Here is a 21,362-nt window from a genome sequence, read left to right as displayed (position 1 = left end):
CTAGATATGGAATAATTACTTCTATTTTCTGTGAACAGAATAGTCATTCTTATACATTCTCACAGTGGACTAACCTCTAGGAAATTAAATAATAATGAAATACAAATATTTTTCCGGGGGGACCTCCTGGAATCGCTGGCGAGAACCCCCGGTTGTCCCCGGACCCCACGTTGAGCACCCGTGTCTCACTGAGGGAAGTCGAATGTGGGGGGGTTTGACGTGCAGGTCACGCGTTGTGATTCGAGACGTGGAACGAGGGTTGGATATCAGAGAGCGCAGGGCGGCCAAGATAAACACTCCCAGGAGAGACGACTCCACTACTGCAAAATATGGGAAAACTTGTACAGTAGATTATAAACTCATTCTGCAGTTGCCACGGCGACCGGAGAAGCATGTATGTATGGCTTCTTTTAGACTTCAGCTAAAACTCTCAAATGGTTTAACCATTTGGTAGTGTTCAAGTTTCTTTAATAGTTGTCATACAGAAGTAAAAAAAAAAAAAAAAAAAAAAAACTTTATTTTTTAGCGTTTATCGCTTTTCTGGTCAAGCATGACCGACAGAAACAGGTTGAAATGGGATGTAGAGCAGGGGAAGACATTCTGAGAAATGACGGCGGGTCCGGGAATCGAACTCATGTCCCCCAGATCCGTGACGAGCACGGTTTTCCCCGACGCAGAAATAGCGCAGAAATATGCGGTGAGCTATGGGAGCTCCCCTACAAAATACTTTTATACAAAATGCTTCTTTCTGTTACGCTCCAGAGACTGTGCTAGACAAAAGATAAGTATGAAATAAAATAGTATAGCATGTAAAAATAGAAGTAAAAAATAGAAGTCACGTACGTAGACACAGTGTTCAGTATATACATATGTACAATGTTCGATGCAGAATAGAAGTAACTGAGTTACCATACAATATACAATATACTATGCAATATACTAATATACAATATACTATATAGTGCAAAGCAGAAATGGGATGAGGTACAATTTAGGTACAATTTACAGTAAGGTGTACTGAGGTATGGGTTGTAGTGCAAATCCTTTACCAATAAATATAAAGTGTGTTTAGGTGTTCTAAAGTGTGGAGAGTGGATGCTGCAGTGTGTTGTTTGTTTAAAGTGAGTGTGTGCGACGTGCGTGTGGATGTGTGTGTTTGATGGTTGTTGCATAGTGTTATTGTGTGGTAGTGAAAGGGTTAATCATTTGGTAGTGTGGTAGTGAAAGGTTTAACATCGAATGGGCAACACTCGGATTACCTCCATCGGTGGCTCTCTTCTGTTAGTGTCACATGTTAGCGTTCGTTTGAGCGGGAAATGGACACCGCGGAGCGAACGTAAAAGACACACCGCGGGCGACCCGTCCTTTCTCAACCCTTCACGGCAGACACTCAGCGACAGAACCGCTCACTTTGTCGCAGTCGTCAACGTAATGTATAGCTTTGAAACGTACAGCCACCGGACAATAGGCTAACATGTAACATCTTTGTCCCGAGGCAGAGGTGGTGAAGATGCTTAGTCGGGATGCTTTGTCATCGATACTGCTAGGTTTACACACACACACACACACACGCACGCACGCGCGCACACACACACACACACGCACACACACACGCACACACACACACACACACACACACGCACGCACGCACACACACACACACACACACACACACGCACGCGCACACACACACACACACACACACACACACATGTGTGTGTAAAGATGATCCATATGATCCATAAAAGCGGACATAGGACATAAGGGTATTATATTCCACCTCATGACAAGTCGATTCATCAAACCTCAAAGTCTGCCCCCTTTTATCTTCTGCGCCGACAACATTGGTCTCAATCAATCAAGCGAACAGGTCTATAGGTTTTGTTAAAGTAGTATGTGGTCCAGTTATGCTGCTCTGATTAAAGGTTATGTTAAAGTAGTATGTGGTCAAGTTATGCTGCTCTGATTAAAGGTTATGTTAAAGTGGTGTGTGGTCCAGTTATGCTGCTCTGATTAAAGGTTATGTTAACCTGTTCCACCACTTAGGGTCAGTACCGACCCCAAAATGACATTATGGTCATAGATCCATATTTTTCAAGTCGAGTCAAGTCAATTTTATTTATATAGCACATTTCCAGGCAGCGGCAGCTGGCACCAAAGTGCTTCACAGGCAGGTTGATAAAAACAAAATAATGTGATGCAAGATATAAGATTAAAAACATAATAAAGCAATGAAAGTAATAAAAACAAAATAATATGATGCAAGATATAAGATTAAAAACAGTAAAGGAATTAAAGTAATAAAAACAGGTAGGACACAGTAAAACAAAGAGGATAGAAGGGCCAGGGGTCTAGTCTTTCAGAGTGATGCAAAAAATTTGCGATTTTAAAATCAAACGTTTTCAAGTACCGGTAGTAACATCACTAACATGTCACAAAAGCATGTAGAAGGAGGTAGAGCAGTCGTCTGGCAAACCGGAGGTTCCTGGTGCGATTCCCGCTCCTCCCGGGCAGCGTGTCGATGTGTCCCTGAGCAAGACACTTAACCCCTAATTGCTCCTGATGAGCAGGTTGGCACCTTGCACGGTTGCCTCCGCCGTCGGTGTGTGAATGTGTGAGTGAATGGGTAAAATGTGAGTAACAAATTGTAAAGCGCTTTGGATAAAAGCGCTATATAAAAAAGCAGCCATTTACCATTCGCGTGGTGGTCAAGTTTACCGACAACATTGGTCTCAATCAATCAATGACTAAAAAGCACGTTCTTGACTCAAATCTTATGGTTTTCCCGAGAACACTGATAACTCTTCATGAAGGTCAGGAGTGGAAAAGTATATAGACCTATGCCCAATTTTCCATCGTTGACTAAAAACACACCTCTTCAATCAATGTCTGAAATGGAGAAGAAGAAAAATGTATTAATAAAAAATAACTACTGTCTTTTACTAGTATGCACTCTGCTACTTAGGAAATCACCTTGCCTATATTACTACCTACTATGCTAATATGTCTATGCTACTATGCACTCAACACTGCAGCACTCAAGTTCAACGCTGTTTGACGAACAATGTTACTGACCCTTAGCTGCCAGAGTTGTGCCCTTCCTGCTGACTTGTTGTACAGAACTTGTAAGTCGCTTTGGATAAAAGCGTCAGCTAAATGACTAAATGTAAATGTAGACCTAATTCTTGTCTATGGTGACACTGTGTTGCACTTATCCACTGTGTTGACAGTTACTTCTCTCCACAAAACATAAAAAAAAAAGATTCCAGTTCAAAAGTTCAAAACACATCCAACATTTCTGGATGACCTCATCTTTTTTTTCTCTTATCTGTCTTGTTTTCTTTCTTTTTTTTCTCTCTCCTTTCTCTTTTTTTTGACTAATTGTTTTCCTTTTCCTGTTGTGATCTCGGCACCATTGACAACGACTGTCTGCCCCTCACTGTGCTTAAATAAAGAATAACCTATGAATAATCAATGTAGTCCAAACCCAGAGTTAAAGATAGAGTCTGTAATGTTGGCAAACAGCGACCTCCAGGCAAAAGAACCCTGCTTGGTATCGCACTTTGTTTACATTTCCTTTGTTATCGTCTGATTGAGTTTAGTAACTTCTTATCGTGTGCATTTCTCCAGACCTCTCTTGGCAGAGCCTGAGGTGTGGCCAGCAACCCGTCACCTATATACCCACTCAACTCCAACCCGCACATCAGACCAAAAAACAAGAAATGTATACAAAGTACATGATCAAACTTCAGTGGGGGGTTAGTCACAGCAGTACTGGAACCTGAACCAAAGCCTCTGCCAGTGGGCATTAAGTTAATATCACAGTGTGGAGAATAAACAGCTGTGTGTGTGGTTATCTCCAGTCCTCCATTTAGACACACCCTGCAGTGCTACATACTCTACATACTGGATACGTCAGCGTCCCCTCTACATGTCCTTGGTCCTACAAGAAGGAGGTCAAAGGTCACACATACACACCAACACAGTCTCATCAGAAAACGTAAATAAGGGGCGCCCGAGTGGCGCACCGCATACAGCAGCACTACGGTGCTACACGGCCGACTCCCGGACCCGGTGATCTTTGCCGAATGTCTTCCCCGGTCTTATCTCCCATTCCTCCTCTCTCTCTCTCTCTCTCTCTCTACCGGACTGCCCGGTAGCAAAAATCAATATAAACCTACAAAAACATAACTTGTCCGAAAGGACGAGTAACATATAGAAAACGTAAATAAAGTACTTAGGGTTAGTTTAAGGTAGCAGTGTGATTAGGGTTAGGGTTAAAGGTTGGGGCGAGGCTATCACAACAGTGTGTCTCTGTAGTCTTGAGCAGCCTGATCTAGCTTAAAACAAACCACCATCATAGTATTGCTGTGTTTGTATCAGGGTTGGTGAGCGCATTCACCCCCCACCCCACCACAAGCATTGTTAATTCAACTCTCTAACCAATCTGTTTTTTTTGTATTTTTTTTTACATTCGCCTATACAAAACGTAAATATATTACTTATACAAAACGTAAATATATTACTTATGACTATAACATAACGTACCTTTTCCCTGTGGTTGATACGTACTTTATTTACATAATTGTAAGTGAGATCGGGCTGCACACACACACACACACACACACACACACAGTAGAGACAACGATAGTGTGCATTAGCAGCAGTGCTGTTTCACTGAAACGGGAGACACACGGGTTGAACAGGGAAAATAAGGCCTGCGATTGGTGGCGGAACAAGTGAGAACGTTGCTAGAAAGGGGCGACAGTGGCTCGGGAGCTAGAGCAATCGTCTGGTAATCCAGAGGTTCCCGGTGTCGATGAGTCCTCGAGGAAGACACTTAACCCCTAATTGCTCCCGATGAGCAGGTTGGCACCTTGCATGGTTGTCTCCGGTGTGTGAATGTGTGAGTGAATGGGTCAAATGTGAGGAACAAATTGTAAAGCGCTTTGGATAAAAGCTGCTATATAAATGCAGCCATTTAGAAATGTCGTTTTTGTTGCCAGGACCTTGACGTTTGGGCGCCGCTGGGATTGCCAGCTGTCACGATGGTTGACACTTGGCTGTCCGACGCTCTCGGCAGCGAGAGTGAGTTCCCTGGGGAGGCTGTGTGACATGAAATGGAGCGCTCCTTCCTGTCTGTCTACACTCTACAGTATCTCCACTCCCACCGGTGTCTCGCTCCCATAATCCAATTAGGACTCAATGGGAGCGCTGCTCGCTTTCACAGAGCAGCTAATGCCGTCTCCACGCTGCGCCCACGCTCTCGGCACCCAAACAGATATACTGCAGCCTCTGTGCTTAGAACGGGAAGAGTGTTATGTTCTTATGTACCCCTGTTGCTATTGCATGTACATATTTGTGTTTTATTTAGAGCTGGGCCGTTAACGGCGTTAACGTGCTGCGTTAACGCTATACTAGTATCGCGCGATAATATAATTAACGCATTAATCGTTTTTTTTTTTTTTTTTTTTACATTTTTTTTTTACCTTTATTTACCCAGGGTAGGTTCGCTGAGCACAGATGCTCTTTTTCAGGAACGCCCTGCTTCACATTCACACAGTTCCATTCACACCTGGGAGCTGCCCAGTACAACCACAGTTGACACCATTGGCCACTGAGCAACTCCACTGGAGCAGTTGATTCAAGCCATGTCACATAGTTCAAGTTTGAAATTATTTTTTCTGTTTTGCTCCTGAGAGTGTGCTAGATACTGTACTGTACTGGTAATATTATTTATTTGTGTTAACTTCTGAATAAAACAACTTATTAAACACAAGTACATCTTATTGAACATTATTTTGATATTTCATTACAAATTATCATAGCAAAACAGCTTTTTCAAACAGTCTGTAATGCATTTTGGAAACGGGAGATGGGCTCATGGTGTAATGGGCCACCTGGCCTGAGAAACATAAGGAGGAAAGAAAAAGTAAGGACTTACTTCTGGTCATTATTTGGGTAGACATATTTTGAATGCCTTCGGCAGTTTTTTTTTTCTTTTTTTTGAGCCATTTTAATCTAGATTAATCTAGATTAAATCCAGGATTGCAGATAGATTAATCTAGATTAAAAAAAATTATCTATGCCCACCTCTAGTTTTATTACACATATGTGTACATACATACATACTAACTATTTCGCCTGTTTTATTCTCCACCCATCGATCATCCATAGCAACACTACTATCACCTACATCTAAGAAGGGAGACCCCCCCCCCCCCTTGAACGGCCCTTCTAAGGTTTCTCTCCTCCACATTGCCTGTGGTGCTTTTTTCCTATTGCTAGGTTTTTTGTGAGTTTTTCCGTACCTTCGCTGGGGTCTGTCTGGGAGTGTTGCATTTATTTATTTTACATTTCTTTTGGATTTCATGGTGTTTTTTTGTTGTTGTTTTGTTATTGATTTATTGTGATGTTTCTTCTTGACCTGTTTAAAGAAGACGTGTCCGGCCCATGGGGACATTAACGTGTGTTGTCGGGCCTTAAAGAAGACGTGTCCGGCCCATGGGGACATTAACGTGTGTTGTCGGGCCTTAAAGAAGACGTGTCCGGCCCATGGGGACATTAACATGTGTTGTCGGGCCTTACAAATACATTTGATTTGATTTGATTTAAGAGCTGTTCCACGAGTAAATAAGTCGAGCATTGGTCTCTGAAATAGAAGTAAGAAAGTCTTTATTTTTTCTGAAATAAATAAAATACAAACCTTCTTACCGTCTTTTACTATTAAGTACCTCACATGCTACTGTACTAACGGTAAATGCATCTACGGTATCTGCTAGGTTGACGTTGTATGGTCTTTCATCGAAGGCCTTGAAAAAGCACTGCGAGAAATATCACAATGCTGGGCATCACATACTGCATCTATGTAATATCGTGGACCAAAGTATCACAATACACACAGTACACAGTACACAGTACACACAGTACACAGTACACACACCTAACGGCAGAGGCAAGGGATTAAGTGTAGGCATCTAATTGAGACTCTTGGGGCGTAAGTCTTTGTTTCTCCTGAATGCTTCTGGTCCTGAATGTCTCTGGTCCTGAATGTCTCTGGTCCTGAATGTCTCTGGTCCTGAACGTCTCTGGTCCTGAACGTCTCTGGTCCTGAACGTCTCTGGTCCTGAATGTCTCTGGTCCTGAACGTCTCTGGTCCTGAACGTCTCTGGTCCTGAACGTCTCTGGTCCTGAATGTCTCTGGTCCTGAACGTCTCTGGTCCTGAACGTCTCTGGTCCTGAACGTCTCTGGTCCTGAACGTCTCTGGTCCTGAACGTCTCTGGTCCTGAACGTCTCTGGTCCTGAATGTCTCTGGTCCTGAACGTCTCTGGTCCTGAACGTCTCTGGTCCTGAATGTCTCTGGTCCTGAACGTCTCTGGTCCTGAATGTCTCTGGTCCTGAACGTCTCTGGTCCTGAACGTCTCTGGTCCTTCTGGTCCTGAACGTCTCTGGTCCTGAATGTCTCTGGTCCTGAATGTCTCTGGTCCTGAACGTCTCTGGTCCTTCTGGTCCTGAATGTCTCTGGTCCTGAACGTCTCTGGTCCTGAACGTCTCTGGTCCTTCTGGTCCTGAATGTCTCTGGTCCTGAATGTCTCTGGTCCTGAACGTCTCTGGTCCTTCTGGTCCTGAATGTCTCTGGTCCTGAATGTCTCTGGTCCTGAACGCCTCTGGTCCTGAACGTCTCTGATCCTGAATGTCTCTGGTCCTGAATGTCTCTGGTCCTGAACGTCTCTGGTCCTGAATGTCTCTGGTCCTGAACGTCTCTGGTCCTGAACGTCTCTGGTCCTGAACGTCTCTGGTCCTGAACGTCTCTGGTCCTGAACGTCTCTGGTCCTGAATGTCTCTGGTCCTGAACGTCTCTGGTCCTGAACGTCTCTGGTCCTTCTGGTCCTGAACGTCTCTGGTCCTGAACGTCTCTGGTCCTGAACGTCTCTGGTCCTGAACGTCTCTGGTCCTGAACGTCTCTTGTCCTGAATGTCTCTGGTCCTGAACGTCTCTGGTCCTGAACGTCTCTGGTCCTGAATGTCTCTGGTCTTGACTTGACTTGACTTTATTTTGACGATATATAAACAACATGTGACAGAAGCAGCACAGTCTGGAACACTGCCAAGGAGAGACACGAAACAGCTCGGAGCTTGTTTCCATTGTGGTCCTTGTAGGGCCCAGGGGGGGGGGGGGGGGGGGGGGCGAAGTGTTCAGACATGCATCATACAGACATCGTGAAGACATGACGTCACAACACATCACATAGACATAACATACATGTAAAAGTGGTGTGACATCATCATGTTAACCTATACCGTTGCACAGGTAAGATGTGACATTACTTTCATCTGAATGTCTCTGCTTCTCTCTCTGCTTCCCTCTCTGCTTTTCTCTGCTTCTCTCTCTGCTTCTCTCTGCTTCTCTCTCTGCTTCTCTCTGCTTCTCTCTGCTTCCCTCTCTGCTTTTCTCTGCTTCTCTCTCTGCTTCTCTCTCTGCTTCTCTTTGCTTCTCTCTCTGCTTCTCTCTCTGCTTTTCTCTGCTTCTCTCTCTGCGTCTCTCTGCTTCTCTCTCTGCTTCTCTCTGCTTCTCTCTCTGCTTCTCTCTCTGCTTCTCTCTCTGCTTCTCTCTGCTTCCCTCTCTGCTTTTCTCTGCTTCTCTCTCTGCTTCTCTCTCTGCTTCTCTCTGCTTCTCTCTCTGCTTCTCTCTCTGCTTCTCTCTCTGCTTCTCTCTCTGCTTCTCTCCACTTCTCTCTGCTTCTCTCTGCTTCTCTCTGCTTCTCTCTCTGCTTCTCTCTCTGCTTCTCTCTGCTTCTCTCTGCTTCTCTCTCTGCTTCTCTCTGCTTCTCTCTCTGCTTCTCTCTGCTTCTCTCTCTGCTTCTCTCTCTGCTTCTCTCTCTGCTTCTCTCTGCTTCTCTCTCTGCTTCTCTCTCTGCTTCTCTCTGCTTCTCTCTCTGCTTCTCTCTCTGCTTCTCTCTCTGCTTCTCTCTGCTTCTCTCTCTGCTTCTCTCTCTGCTTCTCTCTGCTTCTCTCTGCTTCTCTCTCTGCTTCTCTCTGCTTCTCTCTGCTTCTCTCTCTGCTTCTCTCTCTGCTTCTCTCTGCTTCTCTCTCTGCTTCTCTCTCTGCTTCTCTCTGCTTCTCTCTGCTTCTCTCTCTGCTTCTCTCTCTGCTTCTCTCTCTGCTTCTCTCTGCTTCTCTCTCTGCTTCTCTCTCTGCTTCTCTCTGCTTCTCTCTCTGCTTCTCTCTGCTTCTCTCTGATTCTCTCTGCTTCTCTCTCTGCTTCTCTCTCTGCTTCTCTCTCTGCTTCTCTCTCTGCTTTTCTCTCTGCTTCTCTCTGCTTCTCTCTGCTTCTCTCTCTGCTTCTCTCTGCTTCTCTCTCTGCTTCTCTCTCTGCTTCTCTCTGCTTCTCTCTGCTTCTCTCTCTGCTTCTCTCTGCTTCTCTTTCTGCTTCTCTCTGCTTCTCTCTGCTTCTCTCTCTGCTTCTCTCTGCTTCTCTCTCTGCTTCTCTCTGCTTCTCTTTCTGCTTCTCTCTGCTTCTCTCTGCTTCTCTCTCTGCTTCTCTCTGCTTCTCTCTGCTTCTCTCTCTGCTTCTCTCTGCTTCCCTCTGCTTCTCTCCAGCCCAACATCGGACGTCTCGGCACGCCCCACGGACCGTCGGGGGAGAAGGTGGCTGTCGTTGCGGTTGACGACTGTGACATCGCCGTGGCGATACGCTTCGGCAGCCAGATCGGGAACTACTCCTGCGCGGCCCAGGGCACCCAGACGGGACAGAAGAAGTGAGGAAACCCTGCATATATCGGTATCGGTTGATATCGGTATCGGAGATTAAGAGTTGGACAATATCGGTATATCGGTATCGGTAAAAAAGCCAATATCGATCATCCCTAGTTAAAATGCATGTACAGTATGTTTCTCTTTATACAGCTCCCACAGTTCTCCCCCTTCTCTCTCTTTCTCTCTCTTTCTCTTTTGCAGATGTAACTGATCCTAAACTGGACATAATTTACGACTAATGCTCTGTTTTAACGTGCTTCCCCTCTTTGGCTATGAACCACACAAAACATATAAAACCACAGATCTGATCATGGAAGTAATTTGGAAACATTGGAATCAAACACATGGCAATAAAGCAAACTCATTAAAGCTATTAATTCAGTTACTTTATATTTAGAGTTCAAATGTGTCATGGACTAAATATTTTGTCTGTCTCTCTCTCTCTTTCTCTCTCTCTCTCTGTCTCTCTCTGTTTTTCTCTCTCTTCCGTTGTTCATATACACTCCTTAAAACCCCTCTAGTCTCTATTCTTATGCAAATCTACCATAAACTGACCTAATTTCGTATTCACATTCAAATCCTGCGCTCCATTTGGTCTTGGTGGTTGTACGGGTGTGTGTTTAGTAAATCATCACAAGGAAGCACAAAGAAGGGTCGTATATTAAATGGGAACTGCACATATCCCCTGTGTTATGCATGCCAGTTATGTCAGCGCTATGTCCAACGGTGTTCAAACATTGTTTGTGTTTCTGTACCACTTAGCAGTTGATTACAGGGTTGACTGGCTTTCACTGCACTGGCCGTTCAGTGTTGAATGTTTAATGGCTTGATTGAAGTGGTTTTGATGTGATATGACTCTTTTATTTCTTTCATTCAATTCTTAAACTTTTACACGTTAAAAGGTGGCCACCTTTCCGGGGATTTTAGAGTAGCGCCCTGCCCTCTGATGCAGCCCCCACCCATCCCCCCCTTCCCCCTCCCAAATAATGTAACTGTCAAATGGGCATCTCGGGTTTCAGTCTTGTACGTGTCACAACAACATTCTGTCCTAATTTGCCATGTAGGCCCGTTTCCCCTGCACCCTCCTCCTTGCCTAGCCCCCGTGCCATGATGACGAAAGTGTCACATGATTAATACCAGTGTTGTAGTACTCAAGTCCGAGTCCTGGGTTGATTTTCAGGACTTGTGACTCGACTTGGACTTGAGCACTGATGACTCGGACTTGGACTCGAGCATTGACTGCATTCGGACTCAGAAGGTGCAGACGAGGACTCAGACTTTTTAATTGCCAAATACTTTTTTTTCATTGATATTGATGGCTAGTGCATTTGTTTGGCTATTGTGTCACAAAGTAAATAAACTCCATTTGAAATGGTGACCGCTGTGTCATTATGTTTAATGTAGACCTTTTTTTATTCTTATGTCAGCTCTTTGACTGCGAGAGAGGAGTGGACTCAACCTTGATGACTTGGACTCGGACTAGGGTAATTGGGGACTCGACTGGGGCTCTTCTTTGGTGACTCGGACTCGGACACTGGGGACTCGAGACTTGACTCGGACTCGAGATTTGCTCGACTACAACACTGATTACTACTATGCCTTTTGATACTTGTGATAAAAGGACATGTATTACATAAAACTATTCCATTTCCAGCAAAGTCACAGGACATATATTTAAAGGTCCCATATTGTGAAAAACGTTTTCAGTGCTTGTACACAAGATACAAGATACCTTTATTGCCACACAACCAGGTTGGTGGTATTTGTGTTTTGTACAGAGTGTTTGAAGCTCTGGATATACATACAACAGGAACATGGATACATGTACCCCCCTTCCCAGCAATAAATACATAAATACAGCACAACACGACACATAACATAACACTCGGAAGAGACTAGTCCATCTGGCCAGGAGCTTGGTTAGTGTAAGGGGGGAGAGGGGAGGGGGAGGGGGGCCAAGGGAGTTCAGTTGTAATTGCACATACAATTACATTTATAATTTATCATTTAGCTGACACTTTTATCCAAAGCGACTTACAAATTGTGAACAACAAGTCAGCACGAGGGTCAGTGGTGTTGTTTGTCAAATAGTAAGAAGCTTGAGTGTTACACTCTGAGTGCATAGTAGTATAGACATAGATCTCTAGACCTGATGGTTTCTCCACATCTCTTCCAGATCTCTAGACCTGGAAGAGACATCAAAGAGAAGGGTCATCAAAGAGAAGTCGCCTATTCTCAGTCCTTGCCCCACAATGGTGGAATGAACTGCCCATCACAGTTAGGACAGCCGAAACCCGTGAAATCTTTCGCTGTCCACTAAAGACGCACTTCTTCAACCATTATCTGAAAAAGAAATATATAATAATAATATATCTAACCCTAACTAACCTTACTGTCATGCACATGTCCTAATAAACTAACCTACACTGTAGCACTCAACACTTTGATGAACATTGTTACTCAGCTGATAGAGTTGTAGCCTTCCTGATGACTTGTTGTACAGAACTTGTAAGTCGCTTTGGATAAAAGCGTCAGCTAAATGACTAAATGTAATGACCTGATGGTTTCTCTGTATCTCTTCCAGATCTGATCTCTAGACCTGATGGTTTCTCTGTATCTCTTCCAGATCTCTAGACCTGATGGTTTCTCCGTATCTCTTCCAGATCTCTAGACCTGATGGTTTCTCTGTATCTCTTCCAGATCTCTAGACCTGATGGTTTCTCTGTATCTCTTCCAGATCTCTAGACCTGATGGTTTCTCTGTATCTCTTCCAGATCTCTAGACCTGATGGTTTCTCTGTATCTCTTCCAGATCTCTAGACCTGATGGTTTCTCCGTATCTCTTCTAGATCTCTAGACCTGATGGTTTCTCTGTGTCTCTTCCAGATCTCTAGACCTGATGGTTTCTCCGTATCTCTTCCAGATCTCTAGACCTGATGGTTTCTCTGTATCTCTTCCAGATCTCTAGACCTGATGGTTTCTCCGTATCTCTTCCAGATCTCTAGACCTGATGGTTTCTCCGTATCTCTTCCAGATCTCTAGACCTGATGGTTTCTCTGTATCTCTTCCAGATCTCTAGACCTGACCGGACCACTGCTCCTCGGCGGTGTTCCCAACCTCCCGGAAGACTTCCCCGTCCGGAACCGAGACTTCGTGGGCTGCATCCGAGACCTGACCGTGGACAGCAAGCCAGTGGACATGGCCAGCTTCATCGCTAACAACGGCACCACTGCAGGTATGTACCCGTCGACCCGCTTTTATTCCACTGCTATCAGGGAATTATTGGATACAGAGTCATCAATCAGGTCTCTGACATCAAGGCCACCTAATCATCCCTCCCCCTTAATTGGCTGACATCAATCCCTGTCTCCTGAGCCATTCAGCCATTGTGTAGTGTGATGTGTGGCGGGTGCCCGTGTATGGCAGCCATTGAGCCTGCGTAGCCCAAGGTTGAGTGCTACCAGTGGTGGTGAAGGAGGCAATTTCCACCCTACATTGTGGGGAGCGCTTTGAGTGTCTAGAAAAGCGCTATATAAATGTAATGATCATTCATTCATCATCCCTGCTGAAAATAACAAGCCATACTATTGATTGTGGTTTGACTTGGTATCAGAGGTTGACTCGATCTTCATTCCGCTCAGGTTGCACGGTGAAGAAGGACTTCTGCAACAGAGCGGTGTGTCAGAACGGAGGAGTGTGTGTCAACAAGTGGGGCAGCCACGCCTGCGACTGTCCGCTGGGCTACGGGGGCAAGAACTGTGAACAAGGTAATGGAGGGGCAAGAACTGTGAACAAGGTAATGGAGGGGCAAGAACTGTGAACAAGGTAAAGGACGGCTTCTTTCTTAACCTACCTTAAAGCAGTGGTTCCCAAAGTCGGGGTCGCGACCCAAAGGTGGGCCGCGAGCAGCCACGGGAGGGCCGCGAGATGATTAAAAAAAAAAAAAAAAAAAAATAGATTTGTCAGGACACTGAACTTAGAAGCAGGCCAGGACAGTGTTTCTAGTTGTATTCTAAAATTATATTCTATTGTATTCTAAAATGTGACTATATGGTTTTATATTAACTTAATAAATAAACAAAAACGGAAAATCTACTTATTTCAACGAACATTTCAAACTAAATAACAGATTATGCACATACAATTCTGAAAACAACCGAAGCAACAATAGTATTTTAATGAGGCTATTATTATTATTATTATTATTATTTTGCAACAAGTTAGCCCTCTCATAAATAGCACATATAAATGAATAACTAACTTGAACTAACTTAATAGGATTGAAGTGATATTTGGCTTAAAAAATCGGTCGCCTGGCAAAAAAAATTATAAAAAAAAACCTGACGATGTGCATTGGGCCGCGGCTCTCTGATGCCTTATTTTCTGGATCCCGGCCTGAAAAGTTTGGGAACCCGTGCCTTAAAGGACCAGACCGGTAGGGTGATGGACCATACGGGTGTGGTGATTAACCTACCTTAACCACTTAATTGATGGGCACATTTTTTAGAAAACGCCTGAAAATTGCATACCCAAAGTAATCTGCAATTTATTATACTTTATACTTATAGCACATGCATGACTCTGGTCTCTTTTGAAAGGAAACATTCTGAATTTTCATCCACAACAGGAAGAATCACTCTGAGTGCTTTTTAAGCAGACCAACAAGGTGATTAACCTACCTTAAAGGACCAGACCAACAAGGTGATTAACCTACCTTAAAGGACCAGACCAACAAGGTGATTAACCTACCTTAAAGGACCAGACCAACAAGGTGATTAACCTACCTTAAAGGACCATACCGACATGGTGATTAACCTACCTTAAAGGACCAGACCAACAAGGTGATTAACCTACCTTAAAGGACCAGACCGGTGTGGTTTATCTCCTGGTCACACTAACAAAATGTGTCTCCTCTTGTCAAAGAAATCAGTGCACTCATTGGACCAGAAAGGCACTATGGAAAGTGATGAGTTTGTGAACATAAACAAGGAAGTGCACACGCAGAGAGAAAGACCTGTTTTCTACCCCTTTCCCTACCACATGACAAAGGGTTAACCCTTTCACTACCACACTACAGAAGGTTAACCTTCTGTAGTGTGGCAGTGAACGGGTTAAGGAGTGATGTCTCTTTTTGGCCATGTTTCTTATATATATAATTCTATGGTTTATCATTATAATATTAGAAGGTTTAAGAAAGGTACTTTTTTATGTCCTCATTTACCATTGAAAGTTATATTCTATTCATTGCCGTGCTGTGTTGTTAAGTTTTTATTTGATCTATAAAAACTTCAAGAACCCCTGAGGTAAAGGAAAAGTTGGAGATGTGTGTGTGTGTGTGTGTGCACGTGCGCTTGTGTGTGTGCACGTGCGCACGTATCTCTAAGCATATCCATGTGTGCAACTTTGAATCAGTCAAGAGAGTTCAAATAACTGACCTATTACCCATGAGGCTGTGAGGAAGCACACAGTAAAGACCAAGTTTCCTGTTAATGAAACCTTCACATTCCTGCATTCCACAGCGCCACCTTGACTTTAAACCCAAAGGGTTGTAGACAGATAATGAAGAACCACAAAAACATGACTTCTACTCACCTCCCCGTGGCGTCATCATTACCCCTGACGTCTGCCTCCTATGTAAACGCTGTGATCCCCTGACCTTATGTCCAATTGTCTATTGTCATTATACCCCACGGAGAAGGTATGACACATCATAAGTAGCTTTCCACCCGTCGTGCCAGCGGCCACCGGGCCCCACACAGCCGTGGGCAGGGAGGGCAGGGACCACTGCCAGCAGCTGGAGAGCCAACGGCTGCAGAACTCGAGAACTATTAGGACTGTCTGACCACTAAGTGTGTCTGACTCTTAACCACCAAAACCTGCACGGACCACAACGTATGATGTATATCATGCCGGTTAGTAGGGGTGGGAATCGCCAGAGACCTCGCGATACGATAGTATCGCGATACTCGATATATCGCGAATATTGCGATTTATTTTTAAATTTTTTAATCAAAATTTTTATTTTATTTTTTCAACTGCAAAGTAAAACTGTCAACATGTTTTATCTAATCAAATAAAGTTCAGTCTGTTCATCTCACTTCAATCATTTTTATTGCAGAACATGGTATTTTCTCAAGCAGACAGATGTAAACACTGTAATCTGTGTTGCATGTACCTGACAAACTGAACTGTTTGTATTACAGTCATATTCCAACTTAACTGAATGCACATGTGTGTGTGTGTGTGGACTACTGTACTATTACAGGTATTGAAATGAACAATGCAACTTCCTTAAAAAAATAAAAAATATATATATATATTTTTTTATGAATAATTAAATATCGATACTTGGCGTTCCTGTATCGATACAGTATCGCCACGCAAAGTATCGCAATACTACTACGTATCGATTTCCCCCCCCACCCCTACCGGTTAGGGTACCTTGTGTATACGGCACCTTGTCTATACTGTTTACTTTTCCCAGCGCTTGGAAAGGCATACAAGTGTAGACTTTTTGCCTTACTTATTTTTCTACACAGGGAATGAAATGCAGAAAATTGTAGGGATGTTGGTGGTGGTGGTGTGCTCATGCATGCACGTTTCTTTAGTCCTTCTACATCAGAATATGTGGAAAAGTACCACCTGCCAAATCACAAAGTCTTTTCAAGTGGTGGGGCGATTGACATGCCTACAGTAAGTCATTCATTTTTAAACGAGAGGTGAGCAGGTGGGCAGGTAGGGAGGCGTGGTCAACACGACAGGCGGAGTGACAAGCGGGCGCAATCCTGTGAAACCGCGCCCGCTCGCTGCCAGAGGTGAATCGTCATGAACGTTTTTCTACGCAACGTGCAGCAACCTTGTCTGCCTCTCTATTGACCTGTTCGCTGTATACGTCAGACTCAGTGTGCGCACGCCTCAGTGGGGCAAAAGGAACGTAAATCCCGGTCAGAACAACAGGACAGACTACAATATATTTGCATTTGTTAGCCATGCTAGCGATCTAAACAATCAATCCATGCCAAAGCTAGATATGTAAGAGGTGAAAGACTCACACTCACAGCCATGCTGGTTTGGCAAAATGACAACCAGCCGTTTTCGTTTGAAACTACTTTTAGTCAGGGGAGTGCCATGATTTCTCCATAGAGCCCCGTCGTACTTTTCTTAGCGCAGCAGCTCGCGCAGGTAGTGGGCAACTTAGTCACGTGACTCAGTCGGTATTGCTGATTGGCTCGAACGCGGTATGTTTGTAAACAGCGAACAAGTCTATTCAAATGAGGAGCGCAGTGAGACCCCGCAGATACAACAAGCGGGTACGTGGGTCGAGTGTCGCATACCGTCTCAAAAGACCTCTGCGCTGCAGAGAAAGTTGATAAGTTGGTAGGATTTATTATTTATTGTTAAGGAGGTAAATAGGGACATAGGGACGCGTCAATACTTTTACCAAAGGATTTCCAGTTCCGTGTGCGCGTTCTGCGATCTGATTGGCCACTGATGTTTCTGGTCGTGTGACATGTGCGGCCAATCGTGTGACGCCTGTTTCTTTCACCGCTGAAGCTTAGGCACTCTTTCGAAGTTGGTTAAGGTTAGAGTTTGTCTTAGAGCATGGCGATAGAACACCAGCCCTTCGAAAGAGTCGCCTAAGCTTAACCAGTGATAAACTAGGCGTTAGGTAGTTTGCATGCCGTTCGAGGCGGAAATGGGCAAAGACACAGGCGTCACGCGATTGGGCGCACATGTCACATGACCAGAAACGTCAGTGGCCAATCAGATCGCACCAGAAATGTCAGTGGCCAATCAGAACGCAGAACGCGAACGCGGAACTGGAAATCCGTTGGTAAAGTATAGACGCCATAGGGACACGTGACATTCTTTTTATTTGGACTGCTGTATTTATCCCTGAATTGAAATAAATAAACCAAAACAAATGAACAGTTCATAATTGATGATATATAATGGATTGTGGACGTTTCTTTCAAGGCCTTTTGTTCACACTTCCCTCATGTGTCCTCCTCTCCTCTCCATCCCTCCCCCGCCCGCTTTTTTCTCCCAGAAAGCTTAAAAGGCAAATTCACAGAATGGGGGTGCTTGACCTTTTTTCCTGGCAAGAGAAAGTCACGTCCTCTACTGAACTCCTGACCTACATTGTATTTGATGAGCCATGTTTTAACAATACATTTGTATAAACCGTGAAGATTAACCCCTCCGGTTCCACCACAGAGCATAATGCCTGTTATCTCTCTTGCTCTCCTGCCCACAGTCATGCCTGCCCCTCAGCAGTTCGACGGCCACGCCCTGGTGTGGTGGCGTGAGCCGGACGTGACCATCGCCATCCCCTGGTACGTGGGCTTGATGTTCAGGACCCGGCAGAGCTCCGGGACTCTTCTGCAGCTGAACGCCGGAGACTTCTCCAAGATACACCTCCTGGTAAAGATCTGCTCCAAGATACACCTCCTAGTAAAGATCTGCTCCAAGATACACCTCCTGGTAAAGATCTGCTCCAAGATACACCTCCTGGTAAAGATCTGCTCCACGGCGTGTGTCCCCACTCCTTCCTCTCCTCGTACACTTCTGGACTTTTCTAGCAAAGGTCTAACGAGAGTTAAAAGGGATGGCAAAGGATCTCTTCATTCATCCACAGCTTAGCTGACAGCTGTAGGTGTTAAGTCTAATGTATGCCTAGCTAATGCTGAAGGTAAAATACGAACGGCTTTAACACTTTCAGTGCCGGGCCGTGTTTTCCTTTTTACCCCGTTGATGCCACGGTCCATGGCCCATGTAACGTTAATATCGCCTAATCTATGTTTTAAATTATGCTATGTGTCTAATCTGCCCATCGCTTATCAAAGAATAATTTTCCAGTCAACATTGGCAAAGCAGATTGTGTTTTTATCGCTTCATTTCCTTTTTATAGCATTTTGAAAACCACTCGGTTTTGAAGAAAAAACAACACATTCCATGATAATCGCCTTTTACTGGAATATTCCAGAACGTTATCATTTGTCGGTCTATTTATGAATCGTTTTCAAATAAACGCTAGATGGTCGATAGTATATGTGTGCGCACGCACGCTCGTGCCGTGCGCTGATAATCGCTGCTATTATTTCCTCATGGCTTTTACAGTGAAACAGCCATATCACATATAGTGGAAACGCTTATATCTCCATGAAAACGAGTCTGATTATCCTAACACTGATAACATAGATTCCTTACCTGACATCAGATAGTATCCAAATGGTATATTCCAATTCCTGATCACCATTCGAAAAAATCGATAAGTATATTGATCCAACGTGTGTACGGTATAACCCATGATCGCCGTGGCTCAGAGGCTCCAGAATGAACTCTGGTAACTCCGGCTGCATCAGTGGAAAATGTGGACTGGAATATTTTTTTTCCCCATCCATTTTCATTGAGTCCATTCCAAAAGGGTGATTTACCATCTGGGAGACGATAGGGGGCGCTTTTTTCACATCTGATCGCCGGCGGCCCCTGGATCTCCAACGGTAGGCTCACGTGATGCAATATGATTTCAGATCGCTAAAAAAATATATATATAAATTCCGAGAAAAGCCGTGACGTGGCTTTCAACGTCACAATCGTAACCCGAGAATTAGCCGTGAGTGCGCTCAAAGTGTTAAAGGTGATGTACGTTTTTTTGTTGTTGTTTTTTTATAAATGACAATTAAATAGCTCTACATTCCGGCAGTCATCACTGATAGAGTGTTTGGTCAGTAACGGTCCCAGTCCACTCTGCGGTAAACAGAAAATTCCCACCATCCAATTAGGAGAGAGAACAATAATATTTGTACTTATTTCAAGAAATCTTGCCAAGCTAAATTTGCCGGCAGATTAATTTTACTTATTTGTTTTTATTTATATTTTTTGTCAGACCATTTTGCAGTGTGGAGTTCGCTCTCCTGGTTGAATAAAGGAGAACAGGATACCGTAAAATGTATTTTGTCTTTGCTGCAGAGCAGAGCGACTGGGAGACCCATGTTACGGACTAAACACTCTATATTAGTGATGGCTGTCACATGTAGACCACTTATTTTTTCAAAGAAAATACCACTTACAGCACTTTTAAGCTAAATGCTCGGCGAGGGAAGCGACCATTGTGATTGGAGGATCAAGAAAAGAGCGCAGGGTTTGAGATCAGAGGTCAATTAGAGTGGCAAGTACCAGTATCTGATTTTGTCCTCTCTCTCTATCTCTCCCTCTCTCTCTCTCTCTCTCTCTCTCTCTCTCTCTCTCTCTCTCTCTCTCTCTCTCTCTCTCTCTCTCTCTTCTCTCTCTCTCTCTCTCTCTCTCTCTCTCTCTCTCTCTCTCTCCCTCTCCAGCTGAGCGGCAGACACGTGCGCTTCCAGTGTTCCTGGCTGAGGCGCGTGCCCTGCTGGACTTCCCCAGGTGCGCGTCAGCGACGGCGAGTGGCACCACATCCTGGTGGAGCTGAAGAGCATCAAGGACGGCAAGGACCTCAAGTACATGGCTCTGGTGTCTCTGACAACGTCATGTTCCAGGTCTGCTGCTCACCGACACGCCCACACTTCTCTCCTCTCTCTCTCTCTCTCTCTCTCTCTCTCTCTCTCTCTCTCTCTCTCTCTCTCTCTCTCTCTCTCTCTCTCTCTCTCTCTCTCTCTCTCTCTCTCTCTTTCTCTCTCTCTCTCTCTCTCTCTCTCCCTCCATCTCCCCCTCCCCTCTCTCTCTCTCTCTCTCTCTCTCTCTCTCTCTCTCTCTCTCTCTCTCTCTCTCTCTCCCCTCTCTCCCTCCTCCCCCCTCTCTCTCTAACATGGCCACACTTATCCCCTCACTCTCTCTCTCCCTCCCTCTCCCTCTCTCTCCCTCCCCCTCTCTCTCTCCCTCCCTCTCCCCCCTCTCTCTCTCCCTTCCCTCTCTCTCCCTCCTCACCCCCCTCTCTCTCTCTCTCTCTCTCTACAACATGGCCACACTTATCCCCTCGCTCTCTCCTCTCTCCCTCCCCCTTTCTCTCTCCCTCCCTCTCCCCATCCCTCTCCCCTCCCTCTCTCTCACTCTCTCCTCCCTCTCCCCCCTCTCTCTCTCTCTACAACACAGCCCCACTTATCCACTAGCTGGGCTTTCTTTCCTGAGTCCTTCGTACCGTACCAACACACAGGTTTCATTTGCTAGTTTGGGAAAAAAGCAAACGCAAAATCACAATAGCTGCAACCTTTTTGCGATAGGTCAGTCCCATTGCCACACACACACACACACACTTGACCTCCATGCCCAATTTCAATAATAATAAAAATTTTTATATTATCTTATCTTTTTATAGGTTTTTTCCAACAACAACCAACCCTATGTTGGAATCCAGGCCAGACATACAGCGCTTCTATCATTCAGTTTATAGTGAATTTAGAATAGTATTTTGTTTAAAAGCGATCAGTCGCGTTAAGTCACACAGTGCAATTAGAGACTTCCTTTCTCGACACATCCGTTTGAGACAGACGCATACATGTATACATTTCAGCCGAGGTCCTGGGTCAGGGGTCAAGGGTCAGCCATTCACTGCGTTCCTGCAGCAGGAAGGTGTCTAGGGGTTCAGTGTCTCGCTCCAAGGACACTTCAAACAGGGATGGACACATAGTC

The 21,362-nt window shown here is 44.7% G+C and overlaps 1 protein-coding gene across 1 annotated transcript in view; it reads left to right on the top strand.

Annotated features, from left to right (window-relative positions):
- LOC311244845 (cadherin EGF LAG seven-pass G-type receptor 1-like) overlaps positions 1-21,362 on the top strand; it is a gene marked incomplete at its 5' end in the record, with an annotated part of 142,700 nt that overhangs the window by 67,050 nt on the left and 54,288 nt on the right. The window contains 7 exon segments of the mRNA XM_084334527.1: positions 9,601-9,758; positions 12,827-12,990; positions 13,397-13,522; positions 18,013-18,179; positions 20,093-20,117; positions 20,120-20,152; positions 20,155-20,260. Coding sequence (XP_084190653.1) covers positions 9,601-9,758; positions 12,827-12,990; positions 13,397-13,522; positions 18,013-18,179; positions 20,093-20,117; positions 20,120-20,152; positions 20,155-20,260 — 779 coding nt within the window.

The sequence above is a fragment of the Notolepis coatsorum genome, assembly GCF_963971535.1.
Source record: "Notolepis coatsorum genome assembly, chromosome: 18".
NCBI lineage: Eukaryota > Metazoa > Chordata > Actinopteri > Aulopiformes > Paralepididae > Notolepis > Notolepis coatsorum.
Note: the sequence above shows the minus strand (reverse complement) of the source record. Positions and strands in the feature narration are given on the sequence as shown.